This window comes from Salvia splendens, chromosome 15 (assembly GCF_004379255.2).
Source record: "Salvia splendens isolate huo1 chromosome 15, SspV2, whole genome shotgun sequence".
Taxonomy (NCBI): Eukaryota; Viridiplantae; Streptophyta; class Magnoliopsida; order Lamiales; family Lamiaceae; genus Salvia; species Salvia splendens.
The window spans coordinates 8504190-8525175 of NC_056046.1; the positions used below are offsets into that span (position 1 = coordinate 8504190).

General features: G+C 38.2%; 2 protein-coding genes across 4 annotated transcripts; one reads left to right on the forward strand and one right to left on the reverse strand.

The window, feature by feature from the left end:
• The first annotated feature begins 7810 nt into the window (after positions 1–7810).
• LOC121769443 (two-component response regulator ARR3-like) lies at positions 7811–9326 on the forward strand. The gene is made up of 5 exons (XM_042166246.1): positions 7811–8193; positions 8279–8355; positions 8433–8510; positions 8681–8751; positions 9134–9326. The coding sequence occupies exons 1-5, from the start codon at positions 8070–8072 to the stop codon at positions 9219–9221; spliced, it is 438 nt and encodes a 145-aa protein (XP_042022180.1). The 5' UTR covers positions 7811–8069; the 3' UTR covers positions 9222–9326.
• Positions 9327–9627: 301 nt separating this feature from the next.
• LOC121769441 (protein WVD2-like 7) lies at positions 9628–13265 on the reverse strand. Of its 3 annotated transcripts, none has more exons than XM_042166245.1 (9): positions 13129–13265; positions 12503–12647; positions 11437–12102; positions 10994–11347; positions 10775–10899; positions 10592–10697; positions 10430–10501; positions 10183–10287; positions 9628–9968 (listed from the first exon to the last, which is right to left on the reverse strand). In XM_042166245.1, exons 2-9 carry the CDS (start codon positions 12542–12544, stop codon positions 9942–9944), a joined length of 1497 nt encoding a protein of 498 aa, XP_042022179.1. In that variant the 5' UTR covers positions 12545–12647; positions 13129–13265; the 3' UTR covers positions 9628–9941. The 3 variants fall into 3 exon arrangements, with proteins under 3 accessions (XP_042022179.1, XP_042022177.1, XP_042022178.1); XM_042166243.1 differs by having other exon boundaries at positions 10430–10510; XM_042166244.1 differs by lacking the exon at positions 13129–13265 and adding an exon at positions 12824–13086 and having other exon boundaries at positions 10430–10510.
• Positions 13266–20986: the final 7721 nt, after the last annotated feature.

Sequence of the window (20986 nt, forward strand, 5' to 3'; positions counted from 1 at the left end):
TTCGGCCGAAAAAGTAGCCTTACTTCATGGAATATGAAAGGAAAATAATGCTGCACAAAACTATCTAAATTACTTTACAGCCTCACAACCAATTGATTGCGATGCTTTTTTTTAGGGTTTAAGATATTGAAAAGTATATGTGTTTTCTTTGTTTTAATAAATAGATATTTTCAGTATTTATCCTATAGTTGTCTATGGGGAATAATTAATCGATACTGATAAATATTTACCCCATTATTGGTATCAATTAGTACTATAAACAACGACACATATTGCAAAATTAATTACTAGGAGTACGTACTAATTAGTGAAAATGGATTTTATTATATGCAAATTGGGTTTGCTTTTTTGACATTTTCAATATGGTCCAAAATAATTTGGGCTTACTATTCCTGGAAATAGTTTCACTTACTCAACAACTTGACCAAACCGAGCTATAATCTAAGTCACAAACATTGCAATCTTGTAATATGGTCCCCTACCTAAACTAAATTTGTGTGTGTCACGCACAACTGTATTGATGTTTGTATCGATTTATATTTGGACTTAAATCGTCAAATATAAATGATAAAAAGTAAAAACTACTTATCCCTTCATGCTATAAATGACCTAGTCTACAAAATGAAACTTTGTGACACAAAAAAGTTAGTAGTTAACTTTAGTGGATTTTACAACTTTACCATGATACACAACTTTATTACTTATTATAGACGACCAGTTCGTATAGGTTACTAATATCGGGATGATGGCAGCTATTTTTTTATAGGTATATACAAAACTCATGATAATGAAGTGTTAAATATGTACTTGGAGAAGTAAATGCAATCAATGAATAATGATACAAGAATTGTGTTTTATCTTTAGGAAATTTGTTGTTTTTGAATTTTTCTTCATGTTAAGATTATGTGATGGGTCTCCAACTTATGACTTGGACCCTGTAATCTGCTATTGAAAATATAAAACCAAAACCCAAATTCACTCCAGAATTGGAAATTGTTGAAGGACTTGCTTTTAGACTTGAGCCCAATTTCGTTTATGAACTGGACCTGTTTTTTACTTCAAAGTATTTATTTTAAGCAGTTTTTTTGGCCCAAAAATATGACCATATTGCGCAGAAATTATTCCATTATGAATCAAATATTCATTGGAAAATTCTATGAACACTGAAATAAAATAAAACCACTAGTGAAGTGAGCCTAAATGTTATCCATTTGGCAAATAAATTATAAATAGACTTACCTAATAAAACACATGCACACACAAACAAACACTATGCGGGTTAAGCAATTACACTTTTCGATTTATAATATACATATTGATTCATCCATACTTCTTACAAAAAATTATTTTTATTGATTATCTAATAATAACACCTTTTCTATTATCAACATTGATCTCTATTATTATTTGTAGGAACATGGAGCCTAATGTATTTTAGGCCTAATATATTCCTATGTTGACCAGGAATTGTTTTCATATAATATATCAACAGTCTCACCTAAAATGTCAATCGAGTTAGCCATCGAATTTCGAACTATTTTGACTTAGATTGCTAGCTAATCGATTACGAGCTAATCGAGCTGTAATTCTATTAGATTACAAATTGTGAACGCTAACCCTTCAAATATAGGGGCTATTCACTAAGCCATTATCCCGATTTTTCTCTATTAAAAATACTTTTTTAAGGGAAAAAAATTATTTTCCTCAGTTTCAGAGATGATATTCTAGCTTGATCATTGGTCAAATTTATAACATTCCATTTCTCCAAAGGGCATCTAGAACAAATCCTGGTTGAAATCTTCTAGATCATTCTCTAAATTTTTTAATATTGGCTTGAGTGTTGGACTTGCCGAAAATGGAAGAAAACTTAAATAATTACGTGATTAATAAATCAGGATTTATGGTCAAAGATCGACCTTATTTTCATAATTAGTTTAACCAATTTTCAAACTCTCATGGATAATGTGGGTTATAAAGTAGAAATCGATTGGCCTTCCAACGACTAACAATATTGAATGGAACTTTTTGATAAATAGTCATTTTCATTCGTGTATCATATAACTTTCCTCATAAATTAAAAAATTCTTTGTTAATAACCATTTCTAATCCGTCAATTTTATCACAAGAAGATAATATTCAAACCAAAAAATGGTTCACATTAGACGGCGGAAACACGATCACATAATCCTTTCATGGAAGCTTACTTATCATTATTAAATACATAATAAAATAACTCTCTATCTCCCTACATATAATAATTATACATACACGGCTACACATATTGACTAATCAATGAGAACACCAAAATTCAATACAACAGCAACATATTCAAAGCCCCTGCATTTTCTAGAAGCCTAAAATTAGCTTAGCGCCCCCTCTCTACTTTTCTCTCATATATATAAGTCGTATTCCACCATCACAAATTCATAATCTCACCTCAAAATCATCATCCCTCTCTCGAAGAATCGAAATCGATGGCATCGAACACCTCTTACGAGACATCGTGGGCCGATCAATGGGATCCGGAGCCACTCTACAGCTATCCCGCTGCCAACACTAACTCTGGCAGCGCTGCTTCCAAATTCACCGGCAAGACCAAGGCTGCAGCCTCAACCGGCGTTAAGAAGGTCAAGACGGGAGCCGCCGCCGGGATTCATTGGATCAAGAATAAGTATCAAAAGACAAGCAAGAACTAATTAATTTGGGCATGTTTTATTTCGAACATACCGCTTTTCATTTACTAGGATCTTCTACGCATTCATTTGATTGATTTTGTACATGGTTTCAATAATTTCTTGTTTTTGAAGTATAGTTACATTTATATTGTTACATGAGTTTTCTGTTTTTTACATTGATTTCTTGTTTATGAAGTGATTAAATGCAATTGCAAAATCAACATAATTAACTACACGCGCACAAAATTTTAGGACTTAATGAAGGTTACAAATAAACAAAATCTAATGTTTATGAACTGAAAATCTAATATTCGAAAATAATTAATATTCTTACACGTTGGAAATAGTATTATCTTTAGATTCCAATTTCCCCTTCGGAAAATTATTCCACATGGAACCCAATATTGACATCTAAACATTTTTTTATTGTAAAAATGCTATATATTAAAATAAAAAATAAAAAATCGTGATAATGAAATTTCAAAGATATTTCGATTCTGTGTGTCACTAATAAATTGTAAACCTAATTAAAAATTGATTTGTTCGTGCCGCACATGGACACGCTCTCTCCCTAAGAGCATCTCCAATAGCACTGGACGTCAAATAGCCATCAAATAGCCTTCACACTGCCACATCATCAGCACTACAATTCTCCTGCCACATCAGCTTGCCACATCAACTGGACATCAAATAGCCCTCACATAGTCTTCACACTACCTATTCACATCACTAATAACAATTATATAATTTAATTTACACTCGTATCAACATACGGAATTTAATTTACGAGACAAATACGGAAATACAGATATCGCTGCTCCAATGCGTTAACAATACGCATAAATAAGTCTCGCCTCATCCTAAAACGACGCCTGAAATGGTTGGCGTCAAAACGCGGCTCCTCTGCGAAGTAATCTGTGAACAGGCGCTGATGTGCAGCTTCATGATCACGGTCGTGGGCGAGGTGCTGCCGGCTGCATATAACTCTGCATCCATCGATCAACCTCACGGCTCGTATAGGCATCTAGCTCTTCGTTCATCATACGCTCGTACTCATCCGCATCCCCACCACTACCACCGGCATTACTCATTTCTTAAATTGATCTTGAACAGAAAGTAAGGTAGAGAGAATACTCGTTAAAACAAGTGGTGCGAATGAAAATGAGGTTCAACGCGCGTATATATAGTGTTTTCGAAAAACAAAAAAAAATATTTAAATCCGACGCCGGTTTGGCGCCGATCCGGGACGCACAATGGCGCCCGTGAGGATCGGCGTCGGAACCGGCGTCAGCGCGGGAATCGGCATGGCGACGCCGATTTCGCCGACGCCGGTTCCAATGGTTCGGCGTCAAACCGGCGTCGGCGAAAAATCGGCATCGCGGTGGTGACGCCGGTTATTGGAGATGCTCTAAAAGCCAAAATCCCAAAACTTTTCCGAAATTCGGAATCAAATATTCATAGGCAAATTCTTGAGGTGCAGAATTCTCCTCCGTCTTCCAAATCGAGAATACTCCTCGAATCTTCTAAAACCACCAAACTGATTTTCCCCTCTTTTTCGCCCTAGAAAAAAAATCCGATGGCGTCGAACGGAAATTCATGGAGCGGAAGCAACGCCGCGGGAGGCGACGGAGCTCCGAAGCTGTCAAAGAAATTCAGCGAGAGTTTCGTGAAGACCAAGGAAGTGACCGCCACCGGATGCGAGAAAACTAAGGTTGTGGCGGCGGTGGGGTATGAGAAGACCAAGGTAGCGGCGAAGAAAGTGAAGGAGGGGGCAACCGTCGGCGTCAATTGGATTAAACTCAAGTACAACAAAAGCAAGCTGTTCCAGAAGAAATAGGGGGAGAATTTTGCCCTAATATTGCAGGTGGTGTTTCTAATTCGATCGATTTGTTGACTTTTCCTTGTGCTATGATTTTGTTTGAGATTTGTTGCATTAATCCAAAATTGTTGGGAAATTTTAGTGTAATCATCTGTTAGAATTGAATTCAGATTTGTTGCTGCGATTTACTAGTAATTTTTTTGTGTGTGAGCATTTTGTGCTGGACCTACAGTTTCAATAGGATTGCATGCGAGTTTAAATCTACCAGAATTCTACAGTACTTTCTTAATAATTCAGGGTTGCAATATTCTATGTATATCGTTATTAAAGTTATTTACTGTTAACTGTAACTGGAACTGGAACTGGAACTGGTTAATTGTCAGTTACAGATAATTAGCGGTTTGTCAAAGCAGCTTTGTGGGATCCTTAGTCAAATTGGGTATCCGCGGATCTGACTTCAAAAATCGGGGTATCCGAACCCGGAACATGGCTCGAACCTGACCTGATTATTATTTCGGGATTACCCTTAGTTGCAATCCATTTCTAATTCCAAATCTAATGTTTCGAACTCAAGCATAACTTTGAAATCCAACGCCAAAGTACTAGTAGTATTTCAGTTCATTCAATCAAGTTCTCGTCGTAGATGAACGTATTTTTTTTAACAAAAATTGTGACAATTGACCTAAGTCGATTTTAGGTATGCACCTAATTATGCTACTAGAGTTGGATGTGTTTTGAAACAACTTGTTTCGAACTTGTGTTTATTACATAGTGTCTACGGGCTCAACATTCAATTTTCAGATGTGATTTTTGCCTAATCATAGATTCATAGGAAAAATTGAATTTTGAGAGAATATAAACTTGAACTCCTGCGAAATGTTTGGAAGTCCGAATTTGAATATACAGAATTTTATAACTAAATCTGAAATATCCAAAAAAAGACTTCATTTCAATTACTCCTATTTGTTAATTTTTGTATGGAGTATATGTTATGATAAATATTTAAATAAAATATGTTATATAATTAAAATCTATTTGTTAAATTAATCTATATGTTAAATTAATCTATATGTTAAATTAATTAATCTATGTGTTATTTGGACTTTGAACTTATTCGATTATTCAAATTTTAGATATTTCACTCATCTCTAATTGTGGTCCTTATCGTTGGTACATTTTAATTTAATTACTGTCTTAATATTTTAGAATTGAGATATTGGTTCTTAAAAATACAAACTTTGGTCTAATTATTGTATTTTGTACAAATTTAAAATTGATTTAAAATATCACAAATTTTACATTCCATTTGTTATTACCCATTGCTAGTCCATCACCATATCCAACTAACATACATGATTTTTTTATCCTACTTGGTACAACTAAATCAACGTGGTTTTCTACGTGGTTTTTTTTATCTAGTGACGAACTTAAAAGGTGGTCCAAATATCATAAATGTTTCTTGGTTGCCCACATAGAGTAGGTTTTCACTGAAAAAATATCTTATTTAGGTCGAATTGGAAAATAACAAGCAGAATGTAAAGTTTATGATATTTTAATCCAATTAAAGTTGGTGAAAAATATCAAAATTAGACCAAACAGTATGATTTTTGGTGACTACTATCCCTTTAAAATTTAGGGTTCAATTATATGAATTACGAATATTTCACTAATCCCTAGTTGTGGTCCTTTATTATGGGTGTATTTTTTTGTTAGACCAAAAATATTCATTGGTGAATCTAGTGACTTTCATATGTGTTAATACTTGATATGTAGGCATTGTCAAGGTGAGATAACTAGCCCAAATATTAAGGCTATTCTACGGACAGTGTTAAAGAATTATGATTTGCATTTTGTTATCAAACTCTATTTAGATAAAATAAACGGGAAATGTTCTCATTACATAAACATAAATTCGAAATCTAAATTCCACGTTATAATCCAAAGCAAATATCACAAATTTTCTTAAGCTAGAAAAAGAAAATGAAGCACAAGAAATAATGGGAGGGAGGGCGGCGCCGTCCCTACTACTCATCCCAACCCTTTGGACCACCGCTTCTCCGCCAAAGTCCGCCGCCTCTCATTGATGAGCATGCGTGCAGATCAGTGTATGGACATAAAATTTTGTTTAAATAAAGGCATGCTTTATTTTGTTTTATTTCAATATAAAGCAAATTATCTATGGGACCTTTAAAGATCTTGTTCGACCCTCGTGATATTCTTTTACCCATCTCTTTATCTTTCTTATTAATAGAAACATTCCAATTCGAATTTGTGATAAAATGTTGATAGAAACTTGCATTTGAAATTGATTAAAGGATGCGTTGTTATATAATGTACAATAGTTGGTTAAAAATAGCATTGATAATTAGCTAATAATTAATACAAAATCTTTAGATGCTATACACCAAATCTAAATCATCCAAGTATATCTCAGCACGCAACTATCTATCTTGCAACAAATTAAGTTGATTATGAAAATAAAGTAGAGCTAGAAGTAGGGTGGTAACAAATTGGTTAACCTATTCCTAATTGATCCTCCATTTTTTTTCTTTACCCTATATGATAACAATATTAAAAAATTAAAAAATTGTCCTTTTCGTGTTTTGATTGGTTATCAAATGTGTGGGCGGTATTGGTTATGCTAAAAGAATAATTACAAAGATATCATTTTATTGATAACAGTTAAGTTTCGGCATACATTTGTGACATTCGACTAAAATATATTTAGAGTTACAGTAGACTTAAATTTAAAGAGGTCGGTGTATTTAGTTCAAACTTGTGACTTTTCCCTCGAAATTTTCCCTTCAACTATTATACTACCTTGAGTAACTTAGATGATTTTATTTTATAATATGGAGACGAATATATATAATATAATTAGTTAGAATAATTGATTTCAAAGGTAAATATTTTGAATATAGTACTTCCATAAATGCTAATTTAACATTGAAATTAACACAATACATTATAGTACATCAATCCACACACGTTTCATACTACGTACACAAAACAAACAATAAATCTCATAATCTTCTAGATATTGTACACTTTGATTTGAATAATGCAATCTCTTATTTCATATTTTAAAAATCATGCATGTAATATAATTAACACAATTCATTGAAGAGGTATCAAATTAATCCGGTCACATTATTTTTGACACATTTAGTAATATACTATGTCGAGCGAATTAATTATTACTAAAACAATCATAAAAAGATAGAGTTTAGACAAAAATCTCAAAAAAGTCTATTGTGATATGGAAAATCGGATCAACCAAAGCCATAATAATGATTCCAGAATCTCAGCCGTATACTTTTCAATTTCATACACTACAAAAACAGATTTTCACCAGATTTTATTTTGAAATTTTCTTGCATAATATACACACACAAATCTCACTCTTTATATGTATTGGCTCATACTTTTCTTTCATCCACTTCACGTTTTCGATTTTGTTCTTTTCTTGTTCCAACTTCCAATACTTCTTATATAACGTGCAAATAAGCTTGAAGATTCTTTGCACATAGTTTGGGTTTTGCAAATTCTATTTTCTTCTTTTTTTTGTATCGAAAATGGCCCAAAATTGTGAGTTTTCACCATGTTTGGATTCAAATGAAGTTCATGTTCTTGCCGTTGATGACAGTCTTGTTGATAGGAAAGTCATTGAAAGGTTGCTAAGAATCACTTCTTGCAAAGGTAAGATTGATAGATACAGTTTTTTTGAATAATTTTTATTCCTAAATCATGGTGATTTTTTAAAATAATTTTGAGATTTTTACAGTGACGTCAGTTGATAGTGGGAGAAGAGCTTTGCAGTATTTAGGTCTACACGAAGAGGAAGGCTCTGCTAATTATAATGTAACTTGGAAAAATATGATTTGTTTTGTTAATGATTTTGTTTATGTGGCGTTGACTGATTTTATTTTGTTTTGTAGGAGATAAAAGTGGATCTGATTATTACAGACTATTGCATGCCTGGAATGACTGGCTTTGAGTTGCTGAAAAAGATAAAGGTTAGTTAATTAATTAATAAATTAATTTCTTTAACTCATTTATTATTATTGGCTCTATAGGTGGTCGGTGAGAAATTTATTTAATTTAATTGGTCCCATTATGTTTCAATTTTGTTTTTCAATAAAATACGAGACTGAAACATGGGATAACGTATGCATGTTTCAAATAGGGTTCCTCCACTTTTAGAGAAACACCAGTAGTGATCATGTCATCAGAGAATGTTGTGGCTCGGATTGACAGGTAATTATCTCCCTAATTAAACTAGTTTAATTAATTAGTGTAATTCTCAAAGTAGTTTAATTAGCTATTAAAAATTGTTTTGGATTTCTTTATTGAAAAAAAAATACTCCAATGTGTCAAAATCACTGAATATGGGCGTTATATCCTTTAGGCAAAGTGTGAAAAGATTAATTAATTTATTAAATAAAATGTTTGGTGCAACCATGGTCCATAAATTAGTAGGAAAACAACTTCCTCTCTTCTTTTCTTTAGGTCGTTTAAAGTTTTTTGTCATTCCTTTCTTATGTGACTCCTTTGTATATAATCTATTCACAATTGTGGTTTGAAAAATGGTTTGCAATAAAGTATAATTAATATTTAATGTTAAATTTGTGTGTTATAGATGTTTGGAAGAGGGTGCCAAGGAGTTCATAGTGAAGCCTGTGAAACTATCGGACGTTGAACGACTCAAGAGCTCTATGTTCGGCTAAGCTCGAATTCAAGGATTAAATTGAAATCTTAAATACAGCTTTTTAGGAAAGTAAAGACATTTTTAGAAAGGATTTTTATTTAATTCAAATTTTTAATTTCATATAGAATGTGTGTAATGTTATAATATTAGTATACGATCATAATTACATAGAAATTCTCTCTCCAAAATGAAAAAAAAAAAGTTGTGTAGAAATCAGTGTAAGTTTAAAGGTTAAGTCACATACATACAGAATGTGATCATATGAGCAAACGTCAAGAAAAATCCAATAAGCATGAAAGAAAGGAAAATCGGATCAATAGTTTGAAATTATAGGTTACTACTTTTTTTTGTTCTATTGTTATCCACTAATAATGTTTACATCACAAAAAGTTGAGTAAGACCCTCCTATATCTCATCACAAAAACTTATCACACTAATACTAGCATAAAATTTCCATTCTGAAAAATTCACAGCTAATAACAAATGTGGTCACATAAAAACGTACTAATACTAGTACTATATATACATATGAATCTTTCAAACAATAAATCGATAAAAAAATAAAAATGTTACCACTGCAGTTTAAATGGCTATCACATGTTACAATCCTATGCAGCTTCACACACCTTCCAAAAATTGCCATAATTTTTCAGCTAGCAAAGAGCCCGATGCTTCTGGAGTAAGCTCCATGTCACCGGACATGTGGCACGAACGTTCTTTAGTCAGGCCGCGTTAGTTGCTAGTGGAGCTCCTTGTTGCGAGGATCCTACAATTTCAAGCCAGTTTCATTAGTTGCTGGTGAATCTCGTTGTTGGTAAATGTGGCACGACGTATGAGTATACACATCAACTTCTCTAAGACTATCTCATGGGTCAAATGTGGCACGACGTATGAGTATGACATAATTTTGTTGTTTTGTGAATGTCATAGTGTTCGGATTCAAGTCAGGGCCGTCAGACTGTCTGATATAAGACACGTACCTTTTCGAGGTGTGCTTTCGTTCGATCCTTATAGAAGGAAGGCAGAGGCTTGGCCTTGAAATTGAGGCTCTTTCTCAATCTTCTAATCTCAGAATCCTTTTCTTCCTAAATCAGATTTGCCTCTTTAAGTTATCACACTTCATTTGTAGATAAGCATCACTTTGATTAATGGTGGAACAATTTGAACCATTTATTATTCTTCTCAAATAACTCACACAAACAAACTACATATATACAGATTTAGTACCTTTGATTTTACACTAAGTTGAGCATTTTCTGCTGCTTTGGCCACTGATTTCGCCTCCAAATCCTTCAAAAACTGCGATAACTTCACTAAAATTACTCCAACGAGCATCCAAAAAAACACGATAAAACAGCACTAGAAAAGAAGGAAAGATCAAGAATGCACCTCTTTCCTTTTCTCAGCTCTGTCATGGCTTCTGAAGCTAATGCTAGACGAGGCAGCAGAAATGTTCGTGTTTTTCTTATCCATCACCAGACTACCTCTATACGATCTGCTATATACGAACCCAATCAACCTCACACTACCTGTTTCTCGACACCTAACCATTACTATAAAACCATAACTCACCTGGTCTCAGAAGGTTTTGATCTTGATCCAGCTTGATTCCTTCGAGCAGACGCCTTTTCAGCATCATCCCTCATTTTACGAATGGGAGGAGTTGACATCCTCGCCTCCGAAGGAGTAGATGTCACCTGCAAAGGATATAACATAAAAAATTCAACAGTTTCTAGACCAATAGGCACCAAAGAGATCAAGATATCACTATTTCAACACCATGAGGCTCACCTTCTTCACAGTGCTGGATTTGCCCTCGTTGCAAGATCCATCCACGCGATTCTGAAAAGTCTTGAATGCTCGTCCGATGATGTCCTTATCCCCCATCTTCTCCACCATCAGTGACCTCCTAGTCATGGATTGAGCAGGCAAAGAGCTCGGATCCAATATAAGAGACGTGTGCAACGACTTGGAAGCTCCTCTCGTACTTTTAGTCACTTGTGATCCATTCGCTCTCTTCATCAAGGGCTGTGAAGCGGACGTGGGAGTGGACACTGGCGCTGCCTTGAAATTCCTAGGAGTCGAAGATGGCAAAGGCTTCGCCTGAACCCTACTCGAGTTTGTGTCCCTTTTAGTCGAACTCGCCTTCAAAAACAGAAAGAAGTAACTAAAAAACTCAACAGATCATCAACATCATTGTTAAATCTGTGCAGTAAAAGAGTTCTAGTTTCTACCTTCCGAGCTACATTCGACTTAGGAGTTAATTCCTTCGCACCATTTTTCTTTCTCGGTGGTTTCTCCACCTCAGGCGAAGCAGCTTCTACAGTGGCATTAGGTCCAAGCTCGACGGCCTCACGGTTCAACTCTTCCTTACCTTCGTCAGCCAAACACCCCTCACTCACGACTCCAACATCAGAACGGTCTCTTTCCCTAATCCCATCTACGAAAACATCCAACGTGGATTCCTCCTTACTAGAATCAAAACTATCGTCATCTTTTTTCAATTCATTGGCAGAAGTTGCATTAGTAGATGCATACTCTGCCTCTGCAGCCACCTCAACTGGTCTATCACCGTTGGACAGACCTAGTTCTGCATCGATCCCACACGAACCCTCCCCACAATCATCAATGCTCCACTCATCTAAGCTACGAGCAGCAGGGACTATCGACTTTTCCTCCCCCAATTCCTCAGCTTTCCTAGCAGCAATTCTCTTGTAGTGAGCCTCAAAATAGGCCTTCTTCTGAGCTACTGATCCGGGAGTCGATAGACTCCCGACCTCCTCCAAATACCTATTCGGAGAAAACGACGACCATTTCTCCCAAGAGAGAACATCATTCTCAAATCTACCAAATGAAATAGACACATCCAGTCCAGCACTAGGCTTAAAGGACTCATCCATCTGTGTATGTCAGAAACATATCAACTTTGTTCAAGAAACTTTGCAACATATTCAAGAATACAATAGTCAAAAACTTTATTCAAGAATCTAGCTGATCAAATCAAAACTAACCATTAGACAGCAATTTCAAGAACCATAATACTACCAAATTATGAGTAACATTTCAATAATCTATTGCAACATGTGTGAAAACACTAAACTATTGACTATTGCAACATGTGTAATAATACTAAATTCAAGAACCTAACAAAAATCAAAAGCACACCACTTCCCCCAACAAGATGCCAAACAAGGAGAAATATTTTAAGAATCTATTGCCACATAACAAAACAAACAATCAGAGCAAAAAATCCAAATAAATTGGACTAAACCAACTATGTAAAGGGAAAAATCAGCATACCTTCTTCTCCAAAGTTGGCCTTTCAACCAAAGATTCACCCATTGAAGCTCCACAACAACCCAATATCAATAGGAAGGCTACCCCAGATACAACTATACATACAACATTTGAGGCAAAATGGACAGATTATGCTTGCGTAGACTAGCTGCAAAACAAGAAAGTTGTAATGAATTCAGACAAGGAGATGGTAGGAGGCTGTAGCCAATCAAAACAAGCCCATGTGCTATGTTTTAGGACACCAACAATTATCCCTAAAAGATCTTTTATTACAGCAATAATTGTCAGTTTCTGTTACTTCTGGAAAGTACTGAAAATCAATACCTTAATAATCATCACCCTGAAACAACGAATGCAGAAAGAGATGAAAAGTTGAATGAATCATAATGCAAGAAGATCAGAATGTGCAGAAAGTATGCTTTTTTTAACTTTATAATATTCAAAAAGTATAACCTTTCCAAAAGATAACAGAAAAGGGTCAGTGAAAATGCCAAAAAGATAGGATTTTTTATGATAATTTCGTTCATGCAAAAGGAGTTTTAAGCTAACGTTGAAAAAAAAATTACTGAAAATGGGTTTAGTTAACTGATGTACCTACAAATATGTGAAGTAAAACAAGAAACACTTACTAAAAGATTGAAGATAATGATGATGCTGGTTTAGATAGAGATGGTTTGAAGGCCCCCACCAGAAGAAGAGTGCATTGCATTTGCCAGTGCTGTGAAGAGATAGAGAGAGAAAGAGGGAAACATATAGTATAATGCAAGGGGTGGTGGGACACGTGTGGAGCCTTTTAAAATTGAATTCGGACGAAAATTTAGCCATGGAAATTGGAAAATACATCTATTTCAAATTTAAATCCACTCATTGAATACTAATTATGCAGTGGTATTTAATTTATTCAAAATTGTTTACTCCATTGATGATGATTGGCATTCTTTTCCGTTAGTGTTGATTCGATCTTATAACCTGTAAAAAAATTTGAGTACCCCTTATGGCTTATGATTATTTTTAAAATTCTGGTTTTTTAAGATTAAAAAGAATCAAGACTATACTTAGTGTTCTAGAAGAATCAAGACTATACTTAGTGTTCTAGAAGTTTGGTTGGTGTCTGTGTCAGTGTACACCCAGATTACGTTATGTGATCATGATCACGATAATGCTACCCTTTGTAGCTTATTAATTTATTTTATAAAAATTATTTTTTGACATAATAATCCAATACCATAACATTTACTAGTATTTTTAAATAAGAGAAAAGATAAATGTATATAAATAAATTGTACATGTACATAATATCCTTAAATTTTAAAATTTAAGTGAATTTAATTAAAAATTAATTTTGTTATTTATTGTATTATATGTAGTAATAAAAAAAAGTGATATAGACATTTTATGTCGAAAATGGCACATAAGATCGATCATAACTCACCAAATTTCACTCTCCAAAGTATCCAAGATTTTTTTTCACACTCACAGACAAGCCTTTCTAAATTATCTTATTATGGGGTCTCATTAAGCTAGGTGAAATTAAGATTTCACATATTATTTTATGAATTAAGGGGTCTTAAATGGGAACAAATATCAATTAAATATTAAGTGAATACTTAAATTATTAATAATTTAGAATGATCAGATGGAGTATTTATGGAATATACTTACTACGTCTCATTAGAAATGAAACGTTTTCCTTTTTGGATTGTCCCATTAAAAATGAAACGTTTCATAAAATAGAAATAACATCATCTCTACTTTTTCTCTCTCTTACTTTAATCTCTCTGTTAACTCACAAAACAATACTATATAAAATCTTGTATCGAAAACCAAATGTTTCATATTTATTGAGACGGGGGGACTATTAGATTTATTTTAAAAATTCGAAAATGGAATTAATCTAAAATAGTTAGAGGATAGGAAGATCTACACGCAAAAAGTTCATAAATTTTGAAATTAATCAAAAGTGAAAATATATTAAAATTTTACTAATTAAATCCTATATGGCCGAAACATTGTCTTAAAATCATGACACTTATTTTATTAAGATGAATTGCAAATCAATACATAAATTTGTACGATTTCTCCTGTGATTTAGGAAATACTACTACTAATGGAGTACAAATCTATGCACATTGAGATGTTCTTATTTTTTTGATAACATATATGATGGAGTACGGACTAAACAAGCCCAACAGCAGTGACGGCCCATCAGCCCAAAGCCCAAGGAAGAGTATGAGTTCGGCATTACCAAAGAGTTCGGCCTCAGCCTACAGCTCGGTAAAAGCCAACCAATCAAGCTCTGCTCTCAGGTCGGCATCAAGCTCTACTCTCAGATCGGCAACCAAAGCAGTTCGGTCTCAGTATTCGACCGAACAAGGAGTTAGTGGACCCATACAGGATTTCCACAACTTCCAACACACCCACTACCACGTGGTGTCAACTCAGGCCACGATCGTAGGCCATGACCTACGCTACATCCACGATCTTAGGCCATGACCTACACGACATCCACGACTTAGTGGTGATGCAAGCCACGATCTTAGTTCAATGTATAAATAGAACTTAGATCAGATAGGCTGAGGTTAAGCTCTCTAGAGATAAAATATCATATAGCAAGTTTGTATTGTAAGCTGTAGAAAACAGATCAAGCAATACAACTCTGCACTCTTTTCTTCCCGTGGACGTAGATTTACCTCAGTAAATCGAACCACGTAAATCTCTGTGTCGTAATCTGCATTTTCCTGCATTCATCACCATCAAAAATTCGTGAAATCATCACTGGCGCCGTCTGTGGGAAACGAACCCAAAATTTGTGATAAAGCGAATTTTTGACCCTTTTCCACCCCAAAAATGCGTACCAGATCACGTAACACCCGTAACACCGTTCGCGATAACCAGGAGGAAGCTAGTCCAGCCCGCAGCTCTGGGAAACAGCCTCGGGAGACTACCTCCTGTTCTCACGGTGAAGGAACTAGCCGCTCCAAAAGCCGTCACACCGAGTCTTCCCAGCAGCCCGATTTGAACGAGGCTGTCAAGCTGTTTTTGGCTGAAAAGCAGGAGGAATTCTTAACCTTCCTGCAAAAAAGCCAAAAGCAGCCGGAGACGAAAACGGCGGATTCTCCCTCTCCCTCCATACGAGACAGTCACTACCGCAGTAGTGTCATGTCTTCCAGGAGAAAGAATCCTCGGTACCGGAATCACAGGAGAACTCCATCTCCTCCATACCGAAGAAATGTCGGGTTCGCCATGTACGGAGCATTGAGGACTCCGTTCTCGGACGATATTACCCGAACTCCCCTACCACAGAACTACCGAACTCCGTCGATAACCTATGACGGACTCGTGGATCCTCATGATTTCTTGGGACGCTATCAATATAACATGGCGAACCAGGGTCTCAACGAGGTCCACATGTGCAAGCTGTTTCCCGAGCTGCTCATCGGGAACGCAAGAAGGTGGTTCGATAGCCTCCCCCAAGGCAGCATTAGATCTTACCGAGATCTAATGGATGCATTCCATAGGAGGTTCTTTCAGAAAGCGGAAGTCCGAATCACTTCGGCTCAGCTGCTTTCCATTCGTCAAGGTCGCGACGAAAAAATCAGCGACTTTATGACAAGATTCCACAAGGAATGCCTGCAAGTAGACGATCTCAACGATCTGCTTGTCATCTCGGCATTCCAAAATGGAATCCTGCCCGGAGCTCTCTACAGGAAGCTCGTTGAGTGCGGTCCGCAGACAGCTCAGGAAATGTGGGACATTGCGGACCAGTACTCCCGGGCCGATGAGGCAGACCGTCGCAAACGGTCGTTAGACAGCTCATCGTCCCGAGGAGACAGAAGGAAGCCCGATCATAGCGATCAGGGGCATCCTCGCCGGACTCCATTTGAAAGAATTCAAAGGGCTCCGGTGCAAGACAGATTGGGACCCCGTCTCAATCCCGAGAAGCCGCCCGCTCAGTTCGTACCGCTGAACAAGCCGAGAGCGGAAATTTTCGAACTGCACTCTGACCTGTTCGAAAAGCCAAAGCGGATGACGAAATCAGCCGCGCGCCGACCCCAGGATAACTACTGCTCCTACCATCAAGACCACGGTCACGATACCGAGGAGTGCAGAAACTTGGCTGCAGGTATCGATGTTCTTGTGAAGGCAGGGACATTGAAAAAATACCAAAGCAAGCAGTCAAAGAAGAATAAGAAGCAGAGAGGTGCGAACTGCGCTCCTCAGGATCCGAAAAGGCAGCCGGATCCCGAAGACGATGACGAGCCGCAATATGATGGAGTAATCCAGACTATTGACGCTCTCCCTGCCGGGAAGACCAAGTCGTCCCTGAAGTCAGAGCGCAGAGGCTCCAATCGAGAGGAGCCAACGCATAAAAGGCTGAAGCAGGACGAAGTGATTACGTTCTCGGATGCTGATCCCGTCCCGGCCATCTCTCCTCACCAAGACGCCATTGTCATCCAAGCCGGAGTGGCAAACAAACTGATCCACAGGGTGTTTGTAGATACAGGAGCGTCAGTCAGCATTCTTTTTAAAGAGTGCTTCGACAAACTAGAAGTGGACCCAGCTCGGCTCAGTCCGGCTCCGCTTCCCCTGAAGAGCTTCGCCCAGGAGGACACCCGCCCTGAAGGTATTATCAGCCTTCCGATCACGGTGGGGAAAGCGCCTACTAGCTCCAGTACGATGATTGAGTTTTTCGTGGTGAAAGCTCGGTCCCCGTACAACGTCATCCTGGGAAGAGACTGGCTCAACACAGTTCGGGCCGTTTGCTCTACTTATCACCTCACCATCAAGATTCCCACTAAAGGTGGGATAGCGGTCATCCGAGGTGATCAAAAGAGAGCAAAAGAGTGTCTGCAGATTGCGCTTAAAAGTGCCGAGCAATCAGATCGGCACCACCAAGCATAGCAATCACAGCAGCCGGAGTCAGAGGCAATGACCGAAGTCATACCGGAGCCGAATTCGATGACAGTTCAGCTGTACGAAGACGATCCATCCAGAACGGTTAAGATCGGCTTCGCGGGAACGCCTCTACTTCGGGAAAAAACCATCCAGCTCCTCAAGGAGTATAAAGACGTCTTTGCATGGTCTCCGTTGGACATGACCGGAGTGCCCCCCGAGGTAATCACTCATCGGTTAAATATTGATCCTTCGGTCCGGCCGATAAAACAGAAGCAAAGACTCTTTGCGGCAGAACGAAGTCAAGTCATCCATGACGAAGTCCGTCAATTATTGAAGGCGGATGTGTTATTCGAAGTGAAGTATCCTTCGTGGGTGGCCAATCCTGTCATGATCAAGAAAAAGGAAGGAGGATGGCGGATGTGCATAGATTTCACCGATCTAAATAAGCACTGTCCCAAAGATTGCTATCCCCTTCCGAACATAGATAAAAAAGTAGAAGCTTTGATAGGCTTTGAAATTTTTTGTTTTCTTGATCTGTACAAAGGATACCATCAAGTTTTAATGGATGAGATTGACGCTTCAAAAACGGCCTTCATTACTGATTTCGGCATTTTCGCTTATAAAAAGATGCCATTCGGTTTAAAGAATGCCGGAGCCACTTATCAAAGGATGGTAGACAAGCTTTTTCGGCACCTGATTGGAAAGGAGGTCGAAGTGTATGTTGACGATATAGTCGTCAAAAGCAAAAGCACTTCGGAGTACGAGCACAACCTCAAGTCCACTCTCAACGTGCTCAAGAAAGCCAACCTCAAACTTAATCCCCAAAAGTGTACCTTTTTGGTAGATTCGGGAAAGTTTCTGGGTTGTTGGGTTTCAAAGGACGGACTCAAGGCAAACCCCTCAAAAGTTCAAGTCGTTCAGAACATGGCAATGCCGAAGTCCATACATGACGTGCAAAGGCTAACCGGATGTCTAGCCGCACTGAATCGATTCCTTTCCCAAGCAGCCGAAAAGCAACTGCCGTTCTTCAAGGTGTTGAAAAAGGCACCAAAGTTCGAGTGGGGAGCCGAGCAGAAAAAGGCCTTTGACGAGCTCAAAAGTTATCTAGCCGAGCTTCCTATTCTCTCTGCTCCAACCGAAGCCGAAGTAATATTCTTATACTTAGCGGCATCGGATCAAACCATCAGCGCGGTGCTTGTACGAGAAGAAGGCCTAAAGCAGCTTCCCATCTATTTTACAAGCCGAGCATTAAGAGGTCCAGAAACCAGGTATCAACCTCTGGAAAAGATTGCTCTGGCATTAGTAAATGCAGCAAGGAGACTGCGGCCATACTTCTATGCTCACAAGGTATGCGTCTTAACTGATCTGCCACTTCGGCAAGTGTTGACCAAACCAGAAGCATCAGGCAGAATCGCCAAGTGGGCTATAGAGTTGGGAGAGCACACAATTGAATATCTACCTCGGAAAGCCATCAAGGGACAAGCCTTGGCAGATTTTCTTGCAGAAGCAAAGTTCGATCAAGCAATTCCTGTTATTGCCGAACAGAAGAATTCTGCCAATGCCGAACTAGCACAGCCCTTGGAATCCGAAGTAGAGCCGCCGGACTGCTGGAGCGGATTCGTAGATGGAGCTTCAAAAAAGATGGGAAGTGGAGCTGGTATTTTACTTGTCGCTCCCGACGGACACGAGGTAACCTACTCACTTCGGTTCCTATTCCCCACTACTAATAATGAAGCCGAGTACGAAGCCCTCCTGGCCGGACTCCAGTTAGCGCAAAGTCTGCTCGTCAAATCTCTCAAAGTCCATTGTGATTCACAAGTCATAGTAAATCACATGTTGGGTACAAGTGAAGCTCGTGACGAGAGAATGAAGAAGTATTTGGACAAAGCGCAAAGCATCAGCCGAAGTTTCTCCTATTTTCGGATAATCCGCATTCCCAGAGCGGAAAATAGCCGAGCAGATACCTTAAGTAAGTTGGCCTCAGATCCGAGCTCAAAGGCGGAAGAACTAATGCATCGAAGCATTGATGAAGCCGAGGTACATTCAGTATCCAGCTCGCCGAACTGGATGACGCCGATCTTGCAGTATCTGGATCAAGGACAATTGCCCGAGGATAAGAGAGAAGCTCGGAAGATCACGTGCCGAGCACTTCGGTACGAACTTCATGAAGGAGTCCTCTTTAGAAAGTCTTACCTCCAGCCGTTATTGCGGTGCGTAGGACCAGAAGAGACGGACTACATCCTCAGAGAAGTTCATGAAGGATCGTGCGGCAGCCACATCGGAGCCAGAGCTTTAGCTAAAAAAGTTCTGAGATGGGGATATTATTGGCCAACCATGGTACAAGAGGCAGTGCAGCTCGTCAAGAAGTGTACGAAGTGCCAAATTCATGCAAATGTCCCAAGGATGCCGCAGACCGATCTATACACTATGCAAAGCCCTTGGCCTTTCATGCAATGGGGCATAGACATAGTGGGACCACTTCCTCAAGCTCCTCGGCAAATGAAATTCCTTATCGTTGCCGTGGACTACTTCACGAAGTGGGTGGAGGCTGAACCATTAGCTACGATAACGAGCTCAAAGGCATTGGACTTCGTCTGGAAGAACATAGTGTGCCGATTTGGCATACCCCACATCCTCATCTCGGATAATGGGACTCAGTTCACCGACAAGACGTTCAAGAATTGGTGCCAAGAGCTGAACATTCAACAGCGGTTCACTTCGGTCTCCCATCCCCAAGCAAACGGACAAACGGAAGTAACGAACCGGATTCTGGTGAAAGGGTTAAAAGCTCGGTTAGAACAAGCCAAAGGACAATGGGTAGAAAATCTCCCTCAAGTACTATGGTCCTACCGAACTACACCCAAAACCTCCAACGGTGAAACTCCGTATAGTCTGGTGTACGGCACTGAAGCCGTAATTCCGGTGGAGATCGGCGTACCCAGTCCCCGAACTCTAAATTTCTCCTCAGAAATGAATGACGACGGACTGAGAGCAGAACTAGATCTCGCCGAAGAAAGAAGAGAATTGGCGTGCATAAAAGCAGCCAAGTATAAGGAGCAAGTAGCCCGGTATTATAACCAAAGGGTGAAAAAGCTTCAATTTCAAGTGGGAGATCTCGTCTTGAGAAACAACGAAGTAAGCCGAGCAGAAAAGCTGGGCAAACTCGAACCCACATGGGAGGGTCCATATCGGGTGTCAGAAGTCCTCGGCAAAGGGTCTTATAAATTGACTCACATGTCAGGAGAACAAGTACCCCGAACATGGCACGTCTCCAACCTCAAGAAGTTCCACTTGTAAGAGACAAAAGTCCGGTCAGTCCGTCTCGTGTCTAGTTCGGTCATAGGGGTATATGTTTTTATTTGTTTGTTTCTTACTTGTACCTTTTACTTGTCGTTTTTTAAAAAAAGTTTAAAGTTTTTTTTCTTTCATCTTTTTCATTTTTTCTCTATGTGTTTTGTCTCTATGTGCTTGTCGTCTCTTACAAATGGTACCAAGGTATATCGTTCTTTAAAGACTGATCCCCTTTTTAGATCGATTATTAAAGACTATTGTGAGTCCAAGCTTCTAAGGAGGATACAAGACCACAATTCA

Coding starts and splice junctions, on each gene's coding strand:
- LOC121769443 (XM_042166246.1), top strand. CDS start 8,070: ATGGCCCAAAATTGTGAGTTTTCACCATGTTTGGATTCAAATGAAGTT. Junction 8,356..8,432: donor AAGGCTCTGCTAATTATAAT/GTAACTTGGAAA, acceptor TTTGTTTTGTAG/GAGATAAAAGTGGATCTGAT. Junction 8,752..9,133: donor GTTGTGGCTCGGATTGACAG/GTAATTATCTCC, acceptor TGTGTGTTATAG/ATGTTTGGAAGAGGGTGCCA.
- LOC121769441 (XM_042166243.1), bottom strand. CDS start 12,544: ATGGGTGAATCTTTGGTTGAAAGGCCAACTTTGGAGAAGAAG. Junction 10,511..10,591: donor GAGCTGAGAAAAGGAAAGAG/GTGCATTCTTGA, acceptor ATTTTAGTGAAG/TTATCGCAGTTTTTGAAGGA. Junction 10,288..10,429: donor AACTTAGTGTAAAATCAAAG/GTACTAAATCTG, acceptor AATCTGATTTAG/GAAGAAAAGGATTCTGAGAT.